At 43.2% G+C, this 22079-nt stretch overlaps 2 protein-coding genes and 1 pseudogene across 7 annotated transcripts; 1 reads left to right on the forward strand and 2 right to left on the reverse strand.

Moving 5' to 3' along the window:
• The first annotated feature begins 430 nt into the window (after positions 1-430).
• cfap126 (cilia and flagella associated protein 126) lies at positions 431-10491 on the forward strand. Of its 6 annotated transcripts, none has more exons than XM_061841762.1 (6): positions 431-1534; positions 1590-1785; positions 1867-1929; positions 4631-4705; positions 4790-4990; positions 9981-10491. In XM_061841762.1, the coding sequence occupies exons 2-6, from the start codon at positions 1759-1761 to the stop codon at positions 10230-10232; spliced, it is 618 nt and encodes a 205-aa protein (XP_061697746.1). In that variant the 5' UTR covers positions 431-1534; positions 1590-1758; the 3' UTR covers positions 10233-10491. The 6 variants fall into 6 exon arrangements, with proteins under 6 accessions (XP_061697746.1, XP_061697762.1, XP_061697772.1 ...); XM_061841778.1 differs by having other exon boundaries at positions 431-1508; XM_061841788.1 differs by having other exon boundaries at positions 431-1294.
• Positions 10492-11590: 1099 nt separating this feature from the next.
• Positions 11591-21905, reverse strand: LOC133512305 (alpha-1,3-mannosyl-glycoprotein 4-beta-N-acetylglucosaminyltransferase C-like). Its single transcript, XM_061841804.1, has 5 exons — positions 21267-21905; positions 17883-17992; positions 17623-17773; positions 16037-16291; positions 11591-12773 (listed from the first exon to the last, which is right to left on the reverse strand). Exons 2-5 carry the CDS (start codon positions 17976-17978, stop codon positions 11896-11898), a joined length of 1380 nt encoding a protein of 459 aa, XP_061697788.1. The 5' UTR covers positions 17979-17992; positions 21267-21905; the 3' UTR covers positions 11591-11895.
• Positions 13267-13385, reverse strand: LOC133497372 (5S ribosomal RNA; annotated as a pseudogene).
• Positions 21906-22079: the final 174 nt, after the last annotated feature.

Here is a 22079-nt window from a genome sequence, read left to right on the forward strand (position 1 = left end):
ACTAAGACAGACTCCAGCACTCCTGTGACCCATGTGAGGATAAGCGGCTCAGAAAATGGATAGATGGATTAAAGAAGAAACATGTTGTTCATAAGGACACCTTTTGATATGCATAATAGACAAAAATAGAAATACTATTGGAAATGTAGTATATACATAATATAAATATACAACGACACAAAACTGACTTCTCTTTAAAAAAAATTGAAAAAGCAAATCTCCATCTATTGAATAGCAAACATTTGCAATATTGCCATGGTAGAAAGTTGGATGTTCCCTTCAAAGACAACAGATGGACATTGAAATAAAGTCATAACTTAATTAGTAAACATCCAAAACACCTTTTGATTCGAATAATGGATCATGACACTGTTGGAAATGTTGCATATATGCGATATATATATAGGCCCGTTTGTCGTTTGCTTCTATATTATAATGTATGTCTGAGCCATTATATTATAGCATTCATCCATCCATTTTCTGAGCCACTTATCCTCACGAGGGTCGCGGGTGTGCTCGAGCCAATCCCAGCAGTTGTGCGGCAGGAGGCAGCTACACCTTGAACTGGTTGCCAGCCAATCGCAGGGCACACGCAACTGGGGGCAATTAAGAGTCTCCAATTAATAAATGTTTTTATGGGATGTGGGAGGAAACGCGGAGGGCCCGGAGAAAACTCACGCAGGTACGGGGAGAACATCCAAACTCCTCGCAGGCGAAGGCGGGATTTGAACCCCGAGCCTCAGAACTTGGAGGCCAACCTCTACAGCTGCGCTACCGTACCGCCCCATCAGATGGCAGTGTGGGCTAAATAATGCAGTTGTAATGCAAACAAGACTTTTTGGAAGAAGGAATCACTAAATGGAAGTGACCGTGATGACAAATTTGAGATAATTATTATAATTATTGGGTCATTTAAACACACACAATAAACTTGTCGCATTTTATCCTGTTTTGTGAGTACACATTTACAATAACACAAACTAGACGTTCAAATGAGTATTGAGAAATGTTGATTAGTTTTGCCAAGAAATAAATTATTTATTGGACATCACATGTTTTTGCAAACCGTACTCTTAAAAAAGTACACATTGAACACGATCTCTTGGCGTCGGATACCCCACGGAGACGCTTCATATCGTTCATATCTTATCATATCAAAACATCTTTGCTTGTCAATTAGCGAGCAGTAGCTCCAAGTGCCTAATTAGCTTATTAGCTAATAGTTTTGCAGGACGCACGCGACGAGTGGCGACACAAAACAATAAAGGAGGTGGCATTAATGCACAGCCATGAGGTGAAACGTCATTTCATTGATTACATACGTTCGTAATAAAGCTGATCATGAGCGTTAACACAGCTGGAATATGAAAACGACACACCGCAGCACGCTGTAGCAAGCCCAGATGACGCGATTCGTGGCGGCCATGTTGGGAAGGTCAATGTTCACTTCAACGGCAACGGAGGGAATTAAGTCATAACTTGCTCATTTTTCGATCGATTTGCACGAGGTTTCCTTTCCTGATAGTGTCAAAAGGTGAGCTGTTATCACATATCGTTTTCCTAAAATAACAACTCAATGTTTTTTTCAGAATTAATTTTATAGGGTAGGCTGGAGCCCACTCAAGATAAAGACCGACTCGCCATTGGCGCAACTTCATTGCTCCCTCATAAATGCTGCTTGCTGGACTTTGGGCTAAAATAGGTCACGTGGCTGGGTTGCCATGCAACGACTAGATGGGTTTGTAAACAGTCGCAGACATGTCGTCCAGTTTTTCAGCGAACCAGGTAAATATTGACACTTTTAAAATGGAGTTACAGTATTTGTGGTTTTCGCATGAACAATGTAACCTTTGTTTTGATCCTCAGTACGACGCTGCCTTCAAGCCCCAAAGGCTGCAGAACTGGTGTCAGGCGAGGCAATTTACGAAGGTCGCTCGTGAGATTAAAGTAGTCTTTTTTTTATCTTGGCAGATCCGAAAAGTGGCCGCACTGGTTATCATCTGCAGTAGGCGTGTCCAAACTCATTCACTTAAGAGCCAGAACCGGAGAGCTGTGATTGAATTTATTGCTCGAGAATTGGAACCGTCACACAACATTTTTAAAAGGTTGACAAAGTGTGTACAGTGTTGCAGGGGTGTAGGAGACACATTTTTTGCTATCGGCCGCATCTTAGTTATGACTTCCTTCGGAGGGAAGTTATGACTATGAACCCATAAAAATGAATTACCACCTCACATATTCACATAATAAATCGATGGATAACCCATGCTAAAAAAATGTCTATAGAAATTCTACAGAAATCTATAGTATTCTATGCTGGTAAAGTATTGGCCTCACAGTTCTGAGGAGCCGAGTTCGATCCCGACCCCGCCTGTGTGGAGTTTGCATGTCCTCCCCGTGCCTGCGTGGGTTTCCGCCCACATCCCATAAACATGCAACATTAATTGGACACTCTAAATTGCCCCTAAGTGTGTTTGTGAGTGGCTGGCAACCAGTTCAGGGTGTACCCCGCCTCCTGCCTGTTGACAGCTGGGATAGGCTCCAGCTCTCCTCGTGAGGATAAGTGGCAAAGAAAATGCATGGATTCTAATTTGTACAGAACAACTTCTTCTCTAGAACTCTGCCAGTGATTTTCTGTAGAATTTCTCCAGAACAATAGAATTTCTATAGAAACAATAATTTCTATAGAAATTCTATAGGACTTGGGTCCTAAAGTTCTATAATTCTTTAGAAATGTTCTATATAATTTTTTTTTTTTTTTTAGCAGGGACTAATTTTGAAATCAGAAACCTCAAAAAACACTATTTTAAACAATTGGATTTCTTTTAAAAGGGGGAATGGGAACAAAAATGCTTGCACTATCTAAATGTTAATACAAGTGGGTGGAAGTTTTGATGTTTTCACAGGGAACATGAACTCAACGTACAGGACAATACTTTTGCGTATCACAGATGCGTCCTCCGGGCCACCACTTTGACACTTGTGGATTATTGTTTTCTCATTAATGCTGACACGTGGTGGTTATGTCACAACGGTGTCCTAAAATCTTCTCATGGACCTTTGGATTATTACCAACATTTACTGCTGAAGATAGTCTGCCACTCCTTTGCCTCGCCTGTCACAGGGTTCACCCCAAAACATGGTCGAGTACTTCATCTTTGATTCTGGTCACCCACTTGTTGACTGCTGTATCCTATTGCACCTTCCTCAGAAACATTTTGCAACCTTTAGAAAATGTTTAGTTCTAGTTCTTCTTCCAAAGCAGGGGCAAGCCTGCGTTGAGTACGCTGGCTGGGCTGAGCCCATCCATTTTCTTAGCCGCTTATCCTCACAAGGGTCACGGGAAGTGGAAGAGTATGCCAGGTGTCACCGGGCAGGAGGCAGGACACACACTGGACTGGTTGCCAGCCAGTCGCAGGGCACATGGAGACAGACAACACAGATGGATAGACGGTTCTGAGGACCGGGGTTCAAATCACGGCCCCACTTGTGTGGAGTTTGCATGTTCTCTCCGTGCCTGTGTGGGTTTTCTCCGGGCACTCGGGTTTCCTCCCACAACCGAAAAACATGCATTAATTGGCGACTCTAAATTGCCCCTAGGTGCGATCATGAGTGGGACTGGTTGACAGCTGTGATTGGCTCCAGCACTGCCGTGACCCTCGTGAAGATAAGTGACTCAGAAAATGGATGGATGAATAGACAGACAGAAAGAGAGAGAGAAATTTTGTGCTTTTAAACAGCTATAATGAGGCAAAACGTTAAGGATTTTGGGTGGCCAGCGCCCCACTATAATAGAACAGCGCCTGTACTATTACGTAGCAGAATAATCTACACACTCCTTCGTCGCCACGCAACTTTATTTATAGAACACTTTAAAGAAAACAACCACGCCTCAAACTTTAAGAAAAATCCAACATAAAACTTTTACAATCATTTCCAGCCTAAAGAGCTCACCTGATTATAAGCCTCACCCAGTACATTTGTAAAGGAAATACCATTTGGTACATACATAAGCCGCAAAAACAGCCGCAAGTGCCCGCATTGAAACATGAGATATTTACACAGAAAGACGGTACACAGAAAGATTTTTCAAAGTTTTAATACCTAGCGGGGCGCTAACAGGGCCGTTTAAAAAAAAAAACATACCGGTAAAAATCACTGAGACGCGGCAGTAACACAGCAGCAACTCTAGAAGAGGGCTAAGAGGGCCAGTTAAAAAAAAATACCTGTAAAATCACTTCCTCGGCACATATATTCCACCGCTCTCACTCTTATTTTTTCTGCTCGAGTGTCCCCCAGTGGCCGTTAGGAAAAAAAAAATTGAAAATCAGCCTTATTACCGCATAAGCCGCAGGGTTGAAAGCGTTGCGAAAAAAAAACACTGCTTGTAGGTCGGAAATTACGGTAGCTGGAAAACAAATTTCTGTTTTCCTGCCTTAACAATTATTTAGGAACATAATTCATACAAGCCTCAATTGTTCATTTTAGTAGCTTTTTTTGGGGTGCTAATGAACAGAACGGCCCCCAGCCATAATTTGGACACTTTTTTTTCTGTGCTGCTAAAATAACAACGGCCCCCAGCCGCAGTTTGGACAGCTCTGGTGTAACGTGTGCGTGTGTGTGTTTGTAGGCACCCCGAACTCTGAGGGGCAGCACCAAGTTTGTTGCAGATAACAGAGGACATCTGCTCCCTGGAATGGGAAAGGTAAACGCAGATTAAATGTCTGCATTTTTTTCTTCAAAATGCAAAATGTTCTGTAACAGCATTACATCCTGCGCCGTGTATCAGCAAGGCAGCGCTTGGCCGAACTTTAAAGGAACATGGGATCTACCTGCTCGTATACCAGCGCAGAGGATCAACCCCACGAGTCGCTCAGCGGAGGGTCTGGAAAGGCTCAAGGCCTGGGGCTTAGATCCTCAACACATAGGAAACTCTGAGCCGCAAAGAGGCAGGAGAAACGCTGACGCATTGCAGAATGCCACCAAGCAGGTAACCCCCACTGGCCCAGGCACGACACCCGACCCCCCCCCCCCCATGGCACATTTAGACAACCAATTGATTGTAAAAGTATTCACAGTTGTTTTTTTTTTTTCACCCCTTTTTTACATGACATCTGATTTACATGATTTTTCAAATCGCAATTGAATTTTCAGGACTCGGTGCAGGCCAGTCAAGTTCACCCACACCAAGCTATTAACTGTTATGCACGTCTTTATGGTGCTTGCTTGGTGCACTGGTGCACAGTCACGTTGAATAGGAATGAAAAAGGAGCTCCAAAATGGTCCCACAAAGTTGGAAGCATCCAATTGTCCAAAATGTTTTGGTTTGGCTGAAGCATGAAGATCTCCTTTCAGTGAAACTAAGGGGCTGATCCCACTTCCGAGTTAACAACCCCACACCATAATCCCCCCTCCACCAAACTTTATATTTGGCACAGTGTAGTCAGACAAGTAGCATTCCCCTGGCAACCATCTAACCCAGACTCGTCCATCAGATCGCCAGATGGAGAAGTGCGAGTCGGCACTCCAGAGAACGTGAGAGGTCGTCTCCACGGCGCTTGAGTCCAGTGGTGGCGTTCTTTAGTTTCGAACACAGCATCTGAGGGTTTGCATTGGACTTGGTGATGTACGGCTTGACTTCAGGTGCTTAGCCATGGAAACTCATTCCATGAAGCTCCCTGCGCAATTCTCTTAAGCAAATCGGAAGGTCACGTGAAGTTTGGAGATCTGTAGCAATTTACTCGGCAGAAAGTTTGCGACCTCTTCACGTGATGGGGCCTCAACGTCTGCTGACCCCGCTCTGTCAGTTTATGTGACCTATCACTATGTGGCTGGGTTTGGTGTTCTTCCCAAACGCTTCCAAGTTCATACAATCGAGCTGACAGTCAACTGTGAAATATTTAGGAGCGAGGAAATTCCTCGACTGGACTTATTGCACCTATCACTGCTCCACGTTGGAATTTTCTGAGGTCCTCAGAGCGGCCAGTTGTTTCACAACTGTTTGTAAAAACAATCTGCATGCCGAGGTGCTTTGATTTTCTACACCTGTGGCCATGAAAATGATTGGAACGCCTTATTCTAATTATTTGGGTGGGTGAGTGAATACTTTGGGCAATAGTGTAGATATTGAAGCACCACTAGAACTATTTAACGTTTTAAAATGCAACTGAACATTTAGAAAAATATAATGAGGAGGGAGGGAAGAATAGAGCGGGAGCTCGACAGACGGATCGGTGCAGCGTCTGCAGTGATGCGGACTTTGTATCGGGCCGTTGTGGTAAAGAGGGAGTTAAGACGAAAGACGAAGCTCTGAATTTACTGGTCGATCTACGTACCTCCCTTCACTTACGGGCACGAGCTGTGGGTCGTGACGGAAAGAACAAGATCCCGGATACAAGCGGCCGAAATGAGTTTCCTCCGCAGGGTGTCCGGGCTCTCCCTTAGAGATAGGGTGAGAAGCTCGGTCATCCGGGAGTGTCGAGCCGCTGCTCCTCCGCATTGAGAGGAGCCAGATGAGGTGGCTGGGGCATCTGATCCGGTCCGGACGTCTCCCTGGTGAGGTGTTCCGGGCATGTCCCATCGGACAGAGACCCCGGGGATGACTCAGGATCCCTCCGGAAGAGCTGGAAGAAGTGGCCGGGGAAAGGGAAGTCTGGGTATCCCTGCTACTTCCCCCACAACCCGACCCGGAAAAGCGGTAGATGATGGATGGATAGAAAATTATTCTCTTACAGCTATTGAGATTTGACAGCCTATATTAAGATATAAAAAATGCTTTACATTTTTTAAATCACAAATTGTAGAAAATTATATACATACAGCAGCTGAAATAACGTATTAAACATGCCACGAGTTTTCATATTTCCAAAGCTGCTATTGACGTCCCCAGGTGTGATCTGTAGATACATAATTTAGAAATTAAGTTTCGTATAATAAGGTGAGATTACACAGAGAAAATGTTTTGAACACACGGACTGGTATTTATTTAATACTTTATAAGAAAGCCTTTGTTTTCAAATGACAGTTTCAAGATGCCTCCTCTGTGGAAAAACTAGACTCATTCATTTTTCTGTTGTGATTTTGGCCCAGTCCTCCACAGACGTAGACTTCCACCCCTGAAGGTTCCGTGTGCTTCTTTTATTGACCTTCAGTTTCAGTTCTTTCCACAGATTTTCGATTGAATTCAAGTCAAGTGATTGTTGTTGTTTTTTTTTTCTTTGAAACCAATTGAGATTTCCCCTGGAGGTATGTTTTGGATCATCATCCTGCTGAATGGGCCCCTTTGTTACATTTTTTTATCATCTTTGTGGCAGCAGATTTTTGTCAAGAATAACTCAGTTGATTTATCCATTCATTCTTCCTTCAATAATTTGTCATATTTACCAGTACTATTTGCTAAAAAGCAGCTTCACACCATCAGGTTCCCACCTTCGAACTTCAATGTTGGTACGATTTTTTTCGGCTATTTGCCATTGCTCCTCCAAACATGGTGTAGATTATTACATCCAAAGAGTGATATTTTGCTCTCACACAACCAGAGTATATTCTCCCAATATTTAACTGACTCGTTCAAATGTTGCTCAGCAAACTTTGAATGAGCTTTGATAGTTAGTTAGATGGGTTTTTTTTTTCCAGCAATGGGTTCTTAGGTGGTGAGCGCGCATAGAGGTCATGACGGTGGAGTGCATTACTCACTGTTTTACTTTGGACAACAGTACCTGCTAATTACAGGTCTTTTTTTTTAAGATCTACACAGTCAGTCCTTGGTCTTGGACAGAGCTTCTTGCACTCTTCTGTCAGAAATCTTGCAAAGAGCACCTGATCAAGACAAATTTATGGTGGTATTCCTTTCCACTTATGTATTACGCCCCTACTGTTCTCACTGAAACATTTAGAAGCTTAGATATCCACCCGTAAGCAATTCCGTCGTTATGGTTTACAATAATTAGTTTGCGATGGTCTTGAGACATCTCTTTGGTTTTACCAATCATGAGATGTGACTTGACTTACACCTTGGAAATTATGCCTTTTTTTCAGGACATCAATTAGGACTGAACCAGCTGATACATTTGCACTGACATAAATTGCACTAGGGGCATTTTAAAGTCTCCAATGAATGCGTGTGTTTGGGATGTGGGAGGAAACCGGAGTGCCCGCAGGCAGGGGGATAACATGCAAACTCCACACAAGGGGGCACGGGGGAGTCCTCAGAAACGGTGAGGCTAATGCTCTAACCAGTTGCTCCACCATGCCCCCAATATACACACACAGACAGTACATTTATCAAATTCTAAGAAATTGTACAGCACTCCTCTTCCTCTTTGCTCCTCTTCCTCTTTGCCATTGTTCTGCTCCATATCTGTGAATGCATGCATTGTGTGTGCGCTGTTGGGCAGGCAGACCCAAGTTGGTGACTTGCTTACTTGTTTGCTCTGTGTCGCTAAATCTCGTGACAGGCCAAAATCGAAACACGAGAGGGAGGAGGAGACAGAAGTGGCAAGTCTGTTTGGCAAAACCGAAACAGTGCATACAAGATGAAACTGGAACTACTGTATCAATAGTTTCACACAAGTATCGAGCAAATACCAATATTGACTCAGCATCGTTACGATCATTATTTGGATCGATCCGCCCATCACTTGGTGCAGCCCAAGATCACTATCCCCACTGTGAAACATGGTGGCGGCAGTGACATGCTGTGGAGATGTTATTCAACCGCAGTCATTGGGAAACTGGTCTGAGTCGAGGGAATGATGGCTGGTGCTAAATACACTGGTACTCTTGAGCAAAAATCTTGTCCAGTATATATGCTGAATTCACTTAAAAAACTGATGTTTTGTGAAGATCCATCAAAAAAGTTTGGATAAATAATTCACTAAAATTAAATGTAACAATATCGGAGGAAAAGGCAAGAGGTTGAATATTTTACCATGGAACTCTCGGAGCTGCACATTACCTACCAAAGTGGATGTTTGAAAAGAGAAACAAAACTATACAGGACTGAGAGTGGCGTCACTCCGGAGTTCTAGTTGTGAGTTCTTTCACCTCAAATCATTCGAAGAGGCAAAAGAAACAGCTTTCTCCCTGCGACTGTTTAATGCTGGTTCCACGGTACATTGCTTAAACTGTTGCTGGATTGATGGATTCAGTGGGCCTGAATCACTTTAAATACAAGAGAAATCCACCCAAACATTTTCTATACCACTTATATCCCGGTTAGGGTCGTTAGGAACTGGAGCCTATACTGGCAGACTTTGGGTGAAAGCCAAATCGCTACCGGAACTGGTCACCAGTCAATCACATGGTGGATATAAGATTCATTCAAACCGCCACTGATTAGCCTCACTACACCAAAAGTGAGTGACTAAAGAAATATGAAAGAGCAAGATACTTGAAACAGATCTGCACTCAAATTACTGAATGAGTTGACAGTAACCTAAAAGTCTTACTTGGCAGTTGAAATCATTTCCACTGATAATTCTTCGCAAAACACGAGTTAGGTAGTGCGCTCAATGCCACGTGGCACATTAGGTCGCACTTCGGGTTTCAGTAATCTGCAAGTTTTTTTTTTTAAGGGAGCAGGTTAATTGGCCTACTGGCCAACGCCGGCATCTGGTATTCCTATGTAGTCCTAAATGTTTCCAAAAAATGAGAGGTTTCTTTAACTTATTAGGGTATGCGATTGACAGTCAACCAGACCAAGATGTGCCCTGGTTCTCACCCAGGGACCCGTGATCTTAATGAGGTTGAGGGTTTAGGAAAAGGATTGGATGGATGGATCTGACGGTCGCTCAATCAAGGCAATGATTCTAACATTTCAGGCAGTCTCATTGAGCATCACAATCAGAAAATGACTTGTGCCATGAGAGAATAGTCAAAAAGGTTACTCCATGAACAGTAATGGCATTCCTCAGCTCTACAAGGTCTGCTTTTTTAGACTACCTGTTTTTTTCAAATAGATACTCGCAATATAATTTCAGAAGACGAGGGGTGTACAGCAAGATGGTGGCATCGCACCCTCCTCGCCTGCATCGGCATCAGACGCCCAGCCAGCGTCTCACAGCCGCCCCATTTCTGCAGACCGCAGAACCGGCAGCGCGAGCCAGGACACGCAACCATCTGAGGCATCATCTGTCAGGGTGCCTGCTGAGGATGGAGAAAATTCTGGCGGTACTGTGACGAGCAGCCCGCGAAGCCAGAGAACAACGTCAGCTTTGAAACTCGCGACATGAGAAGGGGACCACGCAAGGCATAATAACTGGTCCTGTTTCAGATCAAACTACTACAGAAATGGATTTTTTTAGAACTGTCTTTTCAATGTCATAACTCTGGTTTGTCAGTTTAATAGCTCTCCATTTAGAATGCCTTTAAGAATTATTTAGTCATCAAATTTTGCATTATCAGGAAAAAAAACTGCGCAATGTTTTGTAAGGCAATTTTGTAACTGCTTTTTAAATTTCCAAATTAAACTTGACTTAAGGAGTCAAGAAATACACATTTTCTTCCACTCCTCCCCCCCAAAAATAGACAAGACCAAGACAACTGTGGCAGGTGCACAACGATGATCATAAATGAGATCTACACCTCACTTTAGTCAGATATGTGGAACAATAAATCCAACTCCAGAATGTTGAGGAAACTCCAAATAATCCCATGAGTACAGATTAGACCTCACCCCATGACTTGTGACTCAACTCACTAAAACCTCATGAAGACCGTGAGTCACCGCATCCTCACCGAGTCAATTACACACATTCCACACTCCAAATATTAACTTTTACCAAATTGATACAATATGTTGGCAAGAGGCAGCAGCGACGCGACTGGTTAAGAGGGTGAGCCTCACATTTCGGAGGAAAAATCCAGGCCCTGCCTTTGTGGAGTTTGCATGTTCTACTTGTGCCTGCGTGGCTTTTCTTTAGGCACTCCGATTTCCTCCAACATCCCAAAAACATGCATTAATTAGTGACTAAATTTCCCTTAAGTGAGATTGTGAGTACAACTGGTTTATATGTGCCCTGCGATTGGTTGGCAATCAGTTCAGGGTGTACCCTGGCTCCTGCCCAAAGATAGCTGGCATAGGCTCCAGCCCTTCCCCGACCCTTGAGGATAAGCGGTGAAAGAAAATGGATGTTGGCTATAATTTTGATTTGAAAATGATCTTTGTCATCAGTAAAACCACACACAGTAGCGGTGGAATGCCTCATAAAATCCAAAATTGAGTTTGAATCTGTTTTGTTGTCATGGTTTTTAGTTCAGTGGACACTCGCTAACCCATTCGTGGGAAGCGTCCCATTTTTGGGACATGATTTTCACGCATTAAATCCCTCAGTATATAAAAATATTTAAGTGTTTTAATATGATTCTGATTGTTTTTTGGGGTGATCTACTAAGAAAACCCAAGTACGTTTTCGTAGGCAGCGTCCCATTTTTGGGACGAGATTATAAATGAGTAAAGCTATCATATAACTTAACCATAAACGAAAAAAGAAGTGTTATTTAGGAGACTTATCTTTATAAGGCAAACAATTGCCACCCTGCCCATGTATGGGTTAAAAAAAATGTCTCGTATAGTTTAAAAGTCAAAGTACGTGTTCAGTGTTCTGACGACAGCTTTCATTGTTTTATTTAAAATAATCATTCGTCTGAAATATATATTTGTTATTCATCTTATTGTGACAGGCAGAACAATTCAATACATTTCCATTGGATGGCAAAAGGTACAATAGAGCTATGCATCCACCTGTTCAAATTCAGACAACAGAAGTCACAGCTAACTATATCAGCTTTGTGTCATAAATGAGCCCAGATTTGACACCACACTCGCAAACCATTGGTTTACCTTGTGCGGAAACACTGACGACACACAAGTACTTGGTGTGGAGGCCAGCCGGCCTATGTTGAGATCCTGATTTTCCGAATGATGACCCACTCCTCCTGCCCGGCTGTGACTTGAATCCTCAAACATGAAGAGGCGGAGCCATAGTTTTTGTCTACCTCCCACATCGCAAACCAACCGTTCTCTATGAACCCCAATGTATAGAAATCCTTGCAAGTTTTCTCCTCCTTGGAAGTGGTGATCACATTGTGTCCTAGTTCCACTTGCGCTGAGGCCAGGATGTCTTTCCCCTCTGACCCAGTCTCTACGGTTATTCCCGTCACTACTCTGGGGTTTGTGAATACCACAGTCAAATAGTTGCCTCTCTCTGGAGACCGGCCCCAGAAGAATCCTTCTCCGGCATCCCAGGCCAGTTTGGGGAAGTGTTTCTTGTAGATAGACATGTCTGAGAAAACCTCAGCCGGAGGATTGGAGTAGACACTCTCCTCGAAGTCCTTGTCTTTTAGTCTATTATAGGTACCCTGGAATGAGGAAAAAGTCCCGATGTGCTGGAATAGTGAAGGCTTGAACATGATGGGTTCCTTCTGAGTCAGCAGCAGTCGAAAGTGAGACATCAACCAGTCGCAGGGCATTTCTTGATAGAAGAGGAAGAGAAACCGTGCCAGCAGAGGTAGATGAGCTGACTTGTAGAGTTTTCCGATGTAGCCGAGGCTGGAAAACTCCAGCATTGCCCAGATCCTCTTTTTGGCTTTTTGCTCCTCGATGCACTTCTTTATAGAAGTGGGAAAGTTCTTTGCGGAGGACACGTCGTCCTCTAGTTGAAGGTAGTATCTGCCCAGGCCTGAGCTGTAGTGCACAAGGAAAGCATAATCCAGGTTTTGCTTGGAACGGAATGATACTCTTTCTGGAGAATCGTTGTAGTTCCTCTTTAGACCTGTAGTGGGGTAAGAGACACTATTTAGACAAAGGTAACCTGAATTATTATTAGTAGTTTTAGTGCTTAATCCCAGATCTCGTTGTCACGACAGGGATCAATGTGAGGGAGCAGGAGGATAGACTAAGTTTTCTCAAAATAATGATTTTCAAAACTTTTTGGGCAAATAATGTAACCTATCACCTCAACAACTCAACTGAATAACTCAAAAGTGAAGTTCCACTAGTGTCCTTGACTAAGGATCAGTAAGGATCCAATTCCAACTGAAAATAAACGGCCCCAAAGCGTGATGCTGCCACCACCATACTTCACCGGTGTGGTGTTAAGAGCAATACTGTTGGTGCCAAGCATACAATCTTCTTCTTTTCCTTTCGGCTTGTCGCGTTAGGGGTCGCCACAGCATGTCATCTCAGATGAACGCATATTTTTTGGCACAGTTTTACGTCGGATGCCCTTCCCGACGCAACCCCTCTGCATTTTAGACGGGGAGAGAAGCTTACAGCACCTGGTTTTCCCAGGCGGTCTCCCATCCAAGTACCAACCAGGGCCAAACCCGCTTAGCTTCCGAGACCTGACCAGATCGGGCATTCTCCGGGTAGCGTGGCTGTAAGCCCAAGCATACAATACCTTTTGGAATTATGGCTCAAAAAGTATGAAATTTAGTTTCAAAATTTCGCAAAATAACGTGAAATCTTTCGATTGCTGGTGGAAAATGCACGATGATATGGTCAGATGAAATGTAGCCCGAGGGGGGCACAAGCCCAGATAAATGCAGAATGTTGAGTCAGGAAGGGCATCTGGGTTCAAACTTTGCCAAAAAAAACATGAGCTTTCAATCTAAAGAATCCCATACTGTATCGGTCACGACCCGGGTTAACAACGCCCACCCCCTGCACCATTAACCTGCCATGCCGTGGGTGGAAATTCAGCTACTGTGGGTCAAAGACAAAGAAGAGGAGGAAAGCTGATGCTTCGTCAGAAGAAGTACAACTGAGTCTAGGGACTTTTGGGACAATGACAGGAAAAGCTCAGGAGTTGGTTGACATTTAGGAGAAAGGTTGATATATTGTGGATCCAAGAGAGCAGGTGCAAAGGTAATGAGGTCGAAGTTTACGAGCAGGGTTCAAATTATTTTACCGTGGAGTAGGTGGGAAGAGAAATGGAGTGGGGGTTATTTTAAAGGAAGAGCTTGCTAAGCATGTCTTGGAGGTGAAAAGTGTTTCAGATCGAGTGATGAGGCTGAAATTTGAAATTGAGGGTGTTATGTATAATGTGATTAGCGGCTAGGCCCCCACAGGTAGGATGTGACCTAGAGTTGAAAGAGAAATTCTGGAAGGAACTAGATGAAGTAGTTCTGAGCATCCCAGCCAGAGAGCGTTGCGATTGGTGCAGATTGTAATGGACATGTTGGTGAAGGAAACGGGGGCGTTGAAGAAGTGATGGGTAAGTACAGCATCTAGGAAAGGAACTTGGAGGGACAGATGGTGGTTGACTTTGTGAAAAGGATGGAGATGGCAGTGGTGAACACCTTTTTCCAGAAGAGGCAAGAAGGAGGTAAAATCACGCAGATGGATTATATTTTGTGCAGATGATGTCATCTGATGGAGGTTACTGCCTGTACGGTAGTGTAGCTCGACAGCATAGGATGGTGGTGTGTAGGATGACTCTGGTGGTGGGTAGGAAGATTAAGAAGGCAAAGGTAGAGCAGAGAACCATGTGGTGGAAAGTGACAAAGGAAGAATGTTGTGCCGCCTTTCGGAAAGAGGTGAGACAGGCTCTCGATGGACAGGAGGAGCTTCCGGAAGACTGGACTACTACAGCCAAAGTGATCAGAGAGACAGACAGGAGAGTACTTGGTGTGTCTTCTGGTAGGAAAGGGGAGAAGGAGACTCGGTGGTGGAACCCCAAAATACAGGAAGTCATACAAGGAAAGACGCTAGCGAGAGAAGTGGGACACAGAGGACTGAGGAGAGGCGAAAGGAGTACAATGAGATGCGACGTAGGGCAAAGTCGCATAGATAGAAGAGCTTTTTCAATCATTTACAGTCACATCCATATACTAAAATTGGTTTGGTGATTTGAAACCTTTGTGTTAGATACGCAAAAAAAAAAAAAAAAAAAAATCAGGAAGTGGACAAAAAATTTTTCACTGCACTCTATTGGAACATGGACAAAATTCTCATCTTTGACAATGGATTTAAAATGAAACAAGATACACTTTAACTGCAGACATTAAATTTGAGGGTATTTTTTTTATCCAAATAAAGCGAATAGTGTAGAAATAACAGTTTGTACTATGTGCCTCCCACTTTTTAAGGAATCAAAAGTAGTGGGACAAATGCTCACAAGTCAAACGTTCGCGTTTTAATACTTGGTTGCAAATCCTTTGCAGTCAATTACAAACTGCTTCACTGTTCCAGAAGAAAATTCGCGGGACGGGAAGAGAAGAGCATGAAGAAGGAAAGGAACCGTTCACGATCCAAAGCATACCGCCTCATCAGTGAAGCATGGTGGTTGGTAGTAGTGTGACGGGGAGGAGGCCGTGGAAGGCTGCCAATGGAACTGCTTGTTTTCATTTTTCTTTGTTTTCTCATTATTTGACTGCTGACAAAAACAGCAGGATGAATTCTGAAGTATTCCAGGTAATGTTATCTCTTGATATCCAGCTGTTTCAGAACTCAATGGATGGTGCTTGACCCAAAGCACGCTTGCGAATGCCACCATTTATTTTCTTTTTTTTAGGCAAAGACAATGGCCAAGTCAATCATCTGACCGAAATCCGATTGCGCATGCATTTGACTTAAGACAAAATTGAAAGGGCAATGCCCCCAAGAACAGACAGGAAGTGAAGACAGCTGCTGATTTAGATATAAACACCCTCAACATAGAGTTTTAATAGAGTTTGTAGTCTTCTATTAAAAACAATCTTGTTTCATTTGAAATCCATGTTGGTGGGGTTTAGAGGCAAAAACGTGAAAACTCTGTTATGTCCCAATATTTATGCACCTGACTGTACTTTTCAGTTAGCAGTGATAGAACTTGCATACACTGAACTACTAAAAAGATGTTTTTATGTCTACAAATGATACGTGTGATTGTATCGCATTGTAAAGCCTGGACCAGATAACAGGCCCTTGTGAAACTGTATTTGTTCGGTCTCTCTGTCTGTACATTCTATTATTGAAGCAAAAAACAAACGAAAAAAAAGACGCTACAAACACTCCTCATTGTCAATAAATTTTTACAAAATATTTGCACTTCACCTGCAGTGGGCGGATACCATTCCTCACTGACGTGAATGACCAAGAGGTGACCTCGCTCTAGCGCCGAGGAGAACTCCGATTTGATCTTGGTCACTGTGGTCATCCGCCAGCTGACATCAAAATCTGCGAGCAGCACGACAACCACCATGGACGAGCGCTCTTTGGGAGACGACTGGGAGAAGAGGGACACTAACGTGGGGATCAGATAGCTGCCCTTCTTCCTCTTTATCGAAGATAATCCAATACATAGATACCCTGTTAGGGAGAAGGACATGAAACATTTTAAACGGGCAGGAGGCGAGGTACACCCTGAACTGGTTGCCAGCCAATCGCAGGGCACGTCGAGACAAACAGCCGCACTCACAATCACACCACCGCTGCACTCCACCATCACTGACCCTTCAAGGTGCGATTGATGTGAAAATTTCACACTGGGAACAACGCAAGCTGAAAAGCAGACCCCCAAGATCATGTTCCCACCCCCGGACTTCACTGTTTGTGTGGTACTTCTAGGGTGATGTCCCGTGCCATTTCTCCTCTAAATGTGGTGTGCATTATGGCATCCAAAGAGTGAAATTTAGCTCTCACCCGACCAGAGTATATTCTCCCGGTATTCAACTGGCTTGTCCAGATGTTGTTCAGAAGACTTTAAACAAGCTTTGATGTGATTTTTTTTTCCCAGCATCGGGGTCTTGCGTGGTGAGCGTGCATACATTCCAGATCTTTTTGAAGGTCTCCTCGGGTGCTCCTTGGACAACTCTTCAGATTATTCTTTGCGCTCTTCTGTCAGAAATCTTGCAAAGAACACCCAATTGACGCAACTTCATGGGGGCATGATTGGCTTTCCACTTTCGTGCTATGGCCCCAAATGTGCTCACTGGAAGATTCAGAAGCTTCGATATGCGCCTGTCACCAGTGCCGTTGTTATGTTTTGCCACAATTACTTTGCAATGGTTTTGAGACACCTCTCTGTTCTTATCCAACATGAGATGTGCCTTGACTCGCACCCTGGAGGCCTTTTTGTAGGCAATCACTTGAGGAGTGAACCAGCTGATATTCATTTGTGTTGACAAGGTGCTGGATTGCCTGCCTGTTTGATTATCGGTAGATTTTAGATGTCGTCTCGGTTTGACATGCCTATTTGCACCTGCTTTTCTTTGTGTATTCAATATCTTATCTGTGTCATTTTACATTTTTTTTTTTTTTTTTTTTTTACAAACAACTCAACTTCTGATTTTATGTTAGTTTTTGTTCTCAACCTCTTGTGAAATTTTCAGGTCTTTGGCACCTTTGGAAGAATATTTACTTACTACTACTACTACGTTAAATAATTATTTCACACGCTTTGAGTGTACACACACATACTGTACATCATGACCAGTCAACAATCTATCTGTAATCTTCTGAGGTGACAAATGTAACCCCCAAAGAAAAAAAAAAAAGGAAATTCCTCAAAAAAATTGAACATAACATTGAAGTTATGTGTGAGTGTAAATTGTCGCTAACGTTACACGCCAGTAGAAAACCACTTCATTGGTCTACGTACATACTCTAGAGATAGCGTCGAAGACCTTAAGCTAACTTACTAGATCGAGTGGATGGTACTCCTGCAAGTAGCTGATAGGTCACGTTGAGAGGCAGGTAGTCTCCCTGTTCCACCCACGACTCCATACTGACCATCCTTTCTAACTTCCGTGTTAAGTTCACCGGTGCCGGCTCCTCGAACGTATTCAGGTCCTGACAAAGAAAAACCGCGCTCATTTAAGACCAACTCCCAACATAATTTGATACCTTCTGAACAGGTTGTCTTTTTTGTACGATTGTGTGTATGAATGAGGGTACTCACGTTGTTGACTGAGTCTGAATATCGAACAAAGTAGAAGCCCCCCGCAAGGAGCACCAATAGCAACACTGCATGTTTCCTCTTTGAAAGACGTCGCATTTCCTGCCGTATACCTACAAATATGCACATATGGAAAGACAAACAAAACAATCATTCTGGAAACGTGGAAGGAGGTCAACACGACAGCTAATATGAATATTTCAATTTCTAACCCTAGTACTCAAGGCCAGGAACAGACCAGCTTGTTCACAAGCCAAAACTCTGAAAATTACGCAGGATGGCCTATCCCAGCCAACTGTTGGCCGGAGGCGGGGTGCACACTGGATTGGTCGCCAGTCAATTGCAGGGCACATATTTACAGCGGAGAAAATAAGTATTTGAACATCCTGCTATATTGCAAGTTCTCCCACTTAGAAATCACGGAGGGGTCTGAAATTTTCATCGTAGCTGCATGTCCACTGTGAGAGAGATCATTGAAAAAGAAAAATCCAGAAATCACAATGTATGATTTATTTGTGTGATACAGGTGCAAATAAGTATTTGAACACCTAAGAAAAACAATTTTAATATTTGGTACAGTAGCCTATGTTTGCAATTACAGAGGTCAAATGTTTCTTGTAGTTGTTCATCAGGTTTGCACACACTTCAGAAGGGATTTTGGCCCACTCCTCCACACGGATCTTCTCTAGATCAGACAGGTTTCTCGGCTGTCGCTGAGAAACACAGACTTTCAGCTCCCTCCAAAGATTTTCTATTGGGTTTAGGTCTGGAGACTGGCTAGGGCATGCCAGAGCCTTGATATGCTTCATACGGAGCCACAACTTGGTTTTCCTGGTTGTGTGCTTCGGGTCATTGTCATGTTGAAAGACCCAGCCATGACCCATCTTCAATGCTCTTACTGAGGGAAAGAGGTTGTTGCCCAAAATCTCACAACACATGGCCATGGTCATCCTCTCCTTAATGCAGTGCAGTCGTCCTGTCCCATGTGCAGAAAAACACCCCCAAAGCATGATGCTACCACCCACATGCTTCACAGCCGGGATGGTGTTCTTGGGATGGAACTCATCATTCGTCTTCCTCCAAACACGCTGAGTGGAATTATCACCAAAAAGTTCCATTTTAGTCTCATCTGATCACAGAACTTTCTCTCATGACTCCTCTGCATCATCCAAACGGTCATTGGCAAACATAAGACGGGCCTTGACGTGTGCTGGTTTAAGCAGGGGAACCTTCCGTGCCATGCATGATTTCAAACCATCACGTCTTAGTGTTCACTTGGCTCGAGTTGCATCTCGGCTTAAAGTTTGTGCCTCTTTTGCTTACACTTGAGAGAGAAATCCCCTTCATTCGCAGGTAATACGTCCTATTTATAATCTTACACTCGAGCTCAGTGAGTTCCAAAGAGTGGGAGGAGTGCCCCGAGTGGTATGCGGGATTCATCCACTGGATGCCAAATAAACACTGAAATAAATGTTGAAAACGTGCATTTTGTAATGGATTCAACTTTTAAAAATCAACAACAATAGAAATTTAAGTACAATTTATCCTTAAATTGGAAATGTTTTGAATTTAACGATTTGGATTTTTTTTTTCATTTGCATGTGCAATTATTGGTTGTCACCTAGTTCAGGGGCGTATTCCGCCTCCTGCCGGGAGATAGCTGGGATAGGCCCCTGCGTCCCCGCGAACCTTGTGAGGATAAGCGACTCAGAAAATGGATGGATAGATTTGCAATGCATTTTAGCTAAATCATTAAGCATTTTTTTCTAATTTGCCTATATTCAAGCACAATAACAATGTTCAAACTGCTATGCAACGCTAGGTAGCTCACAAAAACAAATACTTTTTAAGAATAAAACCTCTGCCTCCTTTTTAGTTAAACAAGTTCTGACTACGCTACTGTATTTTAATCTTGGTATTTTATTATTTTATTATTGGCTATTATGGTGAGACTCAAGCACTGTATCAATAGATAGATAGATAGATAGATAGATAGATAGATAGATAGATAGATAGATAGATAGATAGATAGATAGATAGATAGATAGATAGATAGATAGATAGATAGATAGATAGATAGATAGATAGATAGATAGATTTTTTTTTTTTTTAGAACCACTGGCTGGTGACCAGTTGAGGGTGTACCCCGCCTCTTGCCTGACAATAATTGGGATAGGCTCCAGCACCCTCCTGACAAATGTGAGGATAAGCAGCTCAGATGGTCTGATTTATGGTGGCCAATGTTAACATCCATCCATTTTCTTTGCCGCTTATCCTCAAAAGGATCACGGGGGGTGCTGGAGCCTATCCCAGCTGTCAACGTGCAGGGTACACCCTGAACTGGTCACCAGCCAATCGGGAGGGCTGATCGAGACAAACAAGGGTGTACAACAACTAGGGGCAATTTAGAGTGTCCAATTAATGTTACATATTTTTGGGATGTGGGAGGAAAGCGGAGTGCCCGGAGGAAACCCACGCAGGCACGGGGAGAACGTGCAAACTCCACACAGGCAGGTCCGGGATCGAACCCAGGACCTCAGAACTGTAAGGTCAACGCTTTCCAGCTGTACCACCGTGAGGGCACAATGTAACATTATTATCATCCATCCATTTCCTATACTCCTTATCCCCACAAGGGTTGCAGGTGTATGCTGGACCAGATCCCAGCTAACTGAGGGCAGGAGGCGGGCTACACCCGGAACTGGTCACTGGCAGAATGTCGGTCGTGAACTACTCCAGAGGACCGACACTAACCATTTTGTGTGTGTGTGTGTGTGTCGTATTCCGTTTTTACAATTGCTGCTTCACAATAGCGCTAAGAAGTGGTTTAAGTCGGGAGAGTCTCCACTGAAGGCTCAGATATCAAATGCACGGTCGGCCACTGTTCGGGCTACTACTCGGACGAGACTAATATTCTCATAATTTTGGCGTATGAAACGGGACAAATCAACGAGTCACGTAAAATAAGAGTGCAGTGCGCAACTTCGCGTACTGTATATCATATTTACTGTACTATAAAGTCTTTGTCATGCTCACTTGTGGCTCCTCATATATATATATATATATATATATATATATATATATATATATATATATATATATTTTTTTTTTTTTTTTAACTCTTCCATGAAGGCCATTTTTTGCTTGACTTCTAATTGTCCTGTGGACAATCTACCGCCAGATATTTATATCTCGATACAGCACAGTATATCACACGCGTGACAAACTTTCGAACGGCGAACGCAATCCAAACCACAACGTGCGTCATGTTTAGGAAATAAAATGTATGAGGCAGCGGCGCAAAGTTTCGTCCCCGTTCCTTAACGGCGGCCCCCCCCCCCCCCCCCCCTCAGGGCGTAAAAATAAAAAGTGTCGCCACGCACTCACTTGTCTCATCAAACTGGCGCTGTGCGCTTGGCGTCGCTCGCTGACACTTGCAACTGGAAGGAAGGCAAGGTTACATCCTCGCGCACGGCCGGAACCGAACCACCGACACCGACTCGGCATCGCACTGCGACTGCCCTTCGATGACACGCCGCGTGACGTCACGACCACGGCGAAACGCCCGAAAGCTTTCCCACTCTGCTCTCTTTATTACGTTATACAGTAGTTAATTTGATTTATTTTAAGCCATTTAGTGATTGGATTAAAAAGTTCTAGACCTGTTTTACATTTTGTGACCTTGCAATCACACACTTTGACAGGACCGTGTGGAACAAAAATATTGTCGCATTTAATCTGAAAAGTGTTGATTTGTATTCAGCCTCCAAGAGTCCACCTCAGTGTAATTTATGATCATCAGTATAAATGCACATAGATGAGAATGACCAATTTGGAAAAACACTGAAAATGCCTTCGGGGGGTGTTTCAAACGAGGGTGCGCCCCCCTTTGGGCACGAATTTTTTTTTTATTTTTTTATAAAACAGTTAAATGGTGACCTCTAGTTACTTCTAACGGAGTTAAATACAGGGCAATCATAATATTTTGAAAACTTGAAAATACGAGTCCAAACAACCAAAATAATTTTGCCAAACTTCAGACACAAAAATGTAGACAGCGAAATTTATATCAAATAGGCAAATGCACTGACAAGTTATACTTCAGAAATAAGTACACAAGTAATTTGTTATATATATATATATATAATTACGTGTGTACTTATTTGTGAAGTGTGTGTATATATATATATATATATATAA

Source organism: Syngnathoides biaculeatus, chromosome 2 (genome assembly GCF_019802595.1).
Source record: "Syngnathoides biaculeatus isolate LvHL_M chromosome 2, ASM1980259v1, whole genome shotgun sequence".
Taxonomy (NCBI): domain Eukaryota; kingdom Metazoa; phylum Chordata; class Actinopteri; order Syngnathiformes; family Syngnathidae; genus Syngnathoides; species Syngnathoides biaculeatus.

Excerpts from the sequence above, each read along its gene's own strand:
- cfap126 (XM_061841753.1), top strand. The coding sequence starts at position 1,759 with ATGTCGTCCAGTTTTTCAGCGAACCAG. Across the intron at positions 4,706-4,789 it reads TGCTCCCTGGAATGGGAAAG|CAAGGCAGCGCTTGGCCGAA; the intron begins GTAAACGCAGAT and ends GCCGTGTATCAG. Across the intron at positions 4,991-9,980 it reads TGCAGAATGCCACCAAGCAG|AAGACGAGGGGTGTACAGCA; the intron begins GTAACCCCCACT and ends ATATAATTTCAG.
- LOC133512305 (XM_061841804.1), bottom strand. The coding sequence starts at position 17,978 with ATGCGACGTCTTTCAAAGAGGAAACATGCAGTGTTGCTATTGGTGCTC. Across the intron at positions 16,292-17,622 it reads AGTACCATCCACTCGATCTA|GGTATCTATGTATTGGATTA; the intron begins GTAAGTTAGCTT and ends TCTCCCTAACAG. Across the intron at positions 12,774-16,036 it reads ATGGTATCCGCCCACTGCAG|GTCTAAAGAGGAACTACAAC; the intron begins GTGAAGTGCAAA and ends ACCCCACTACAG.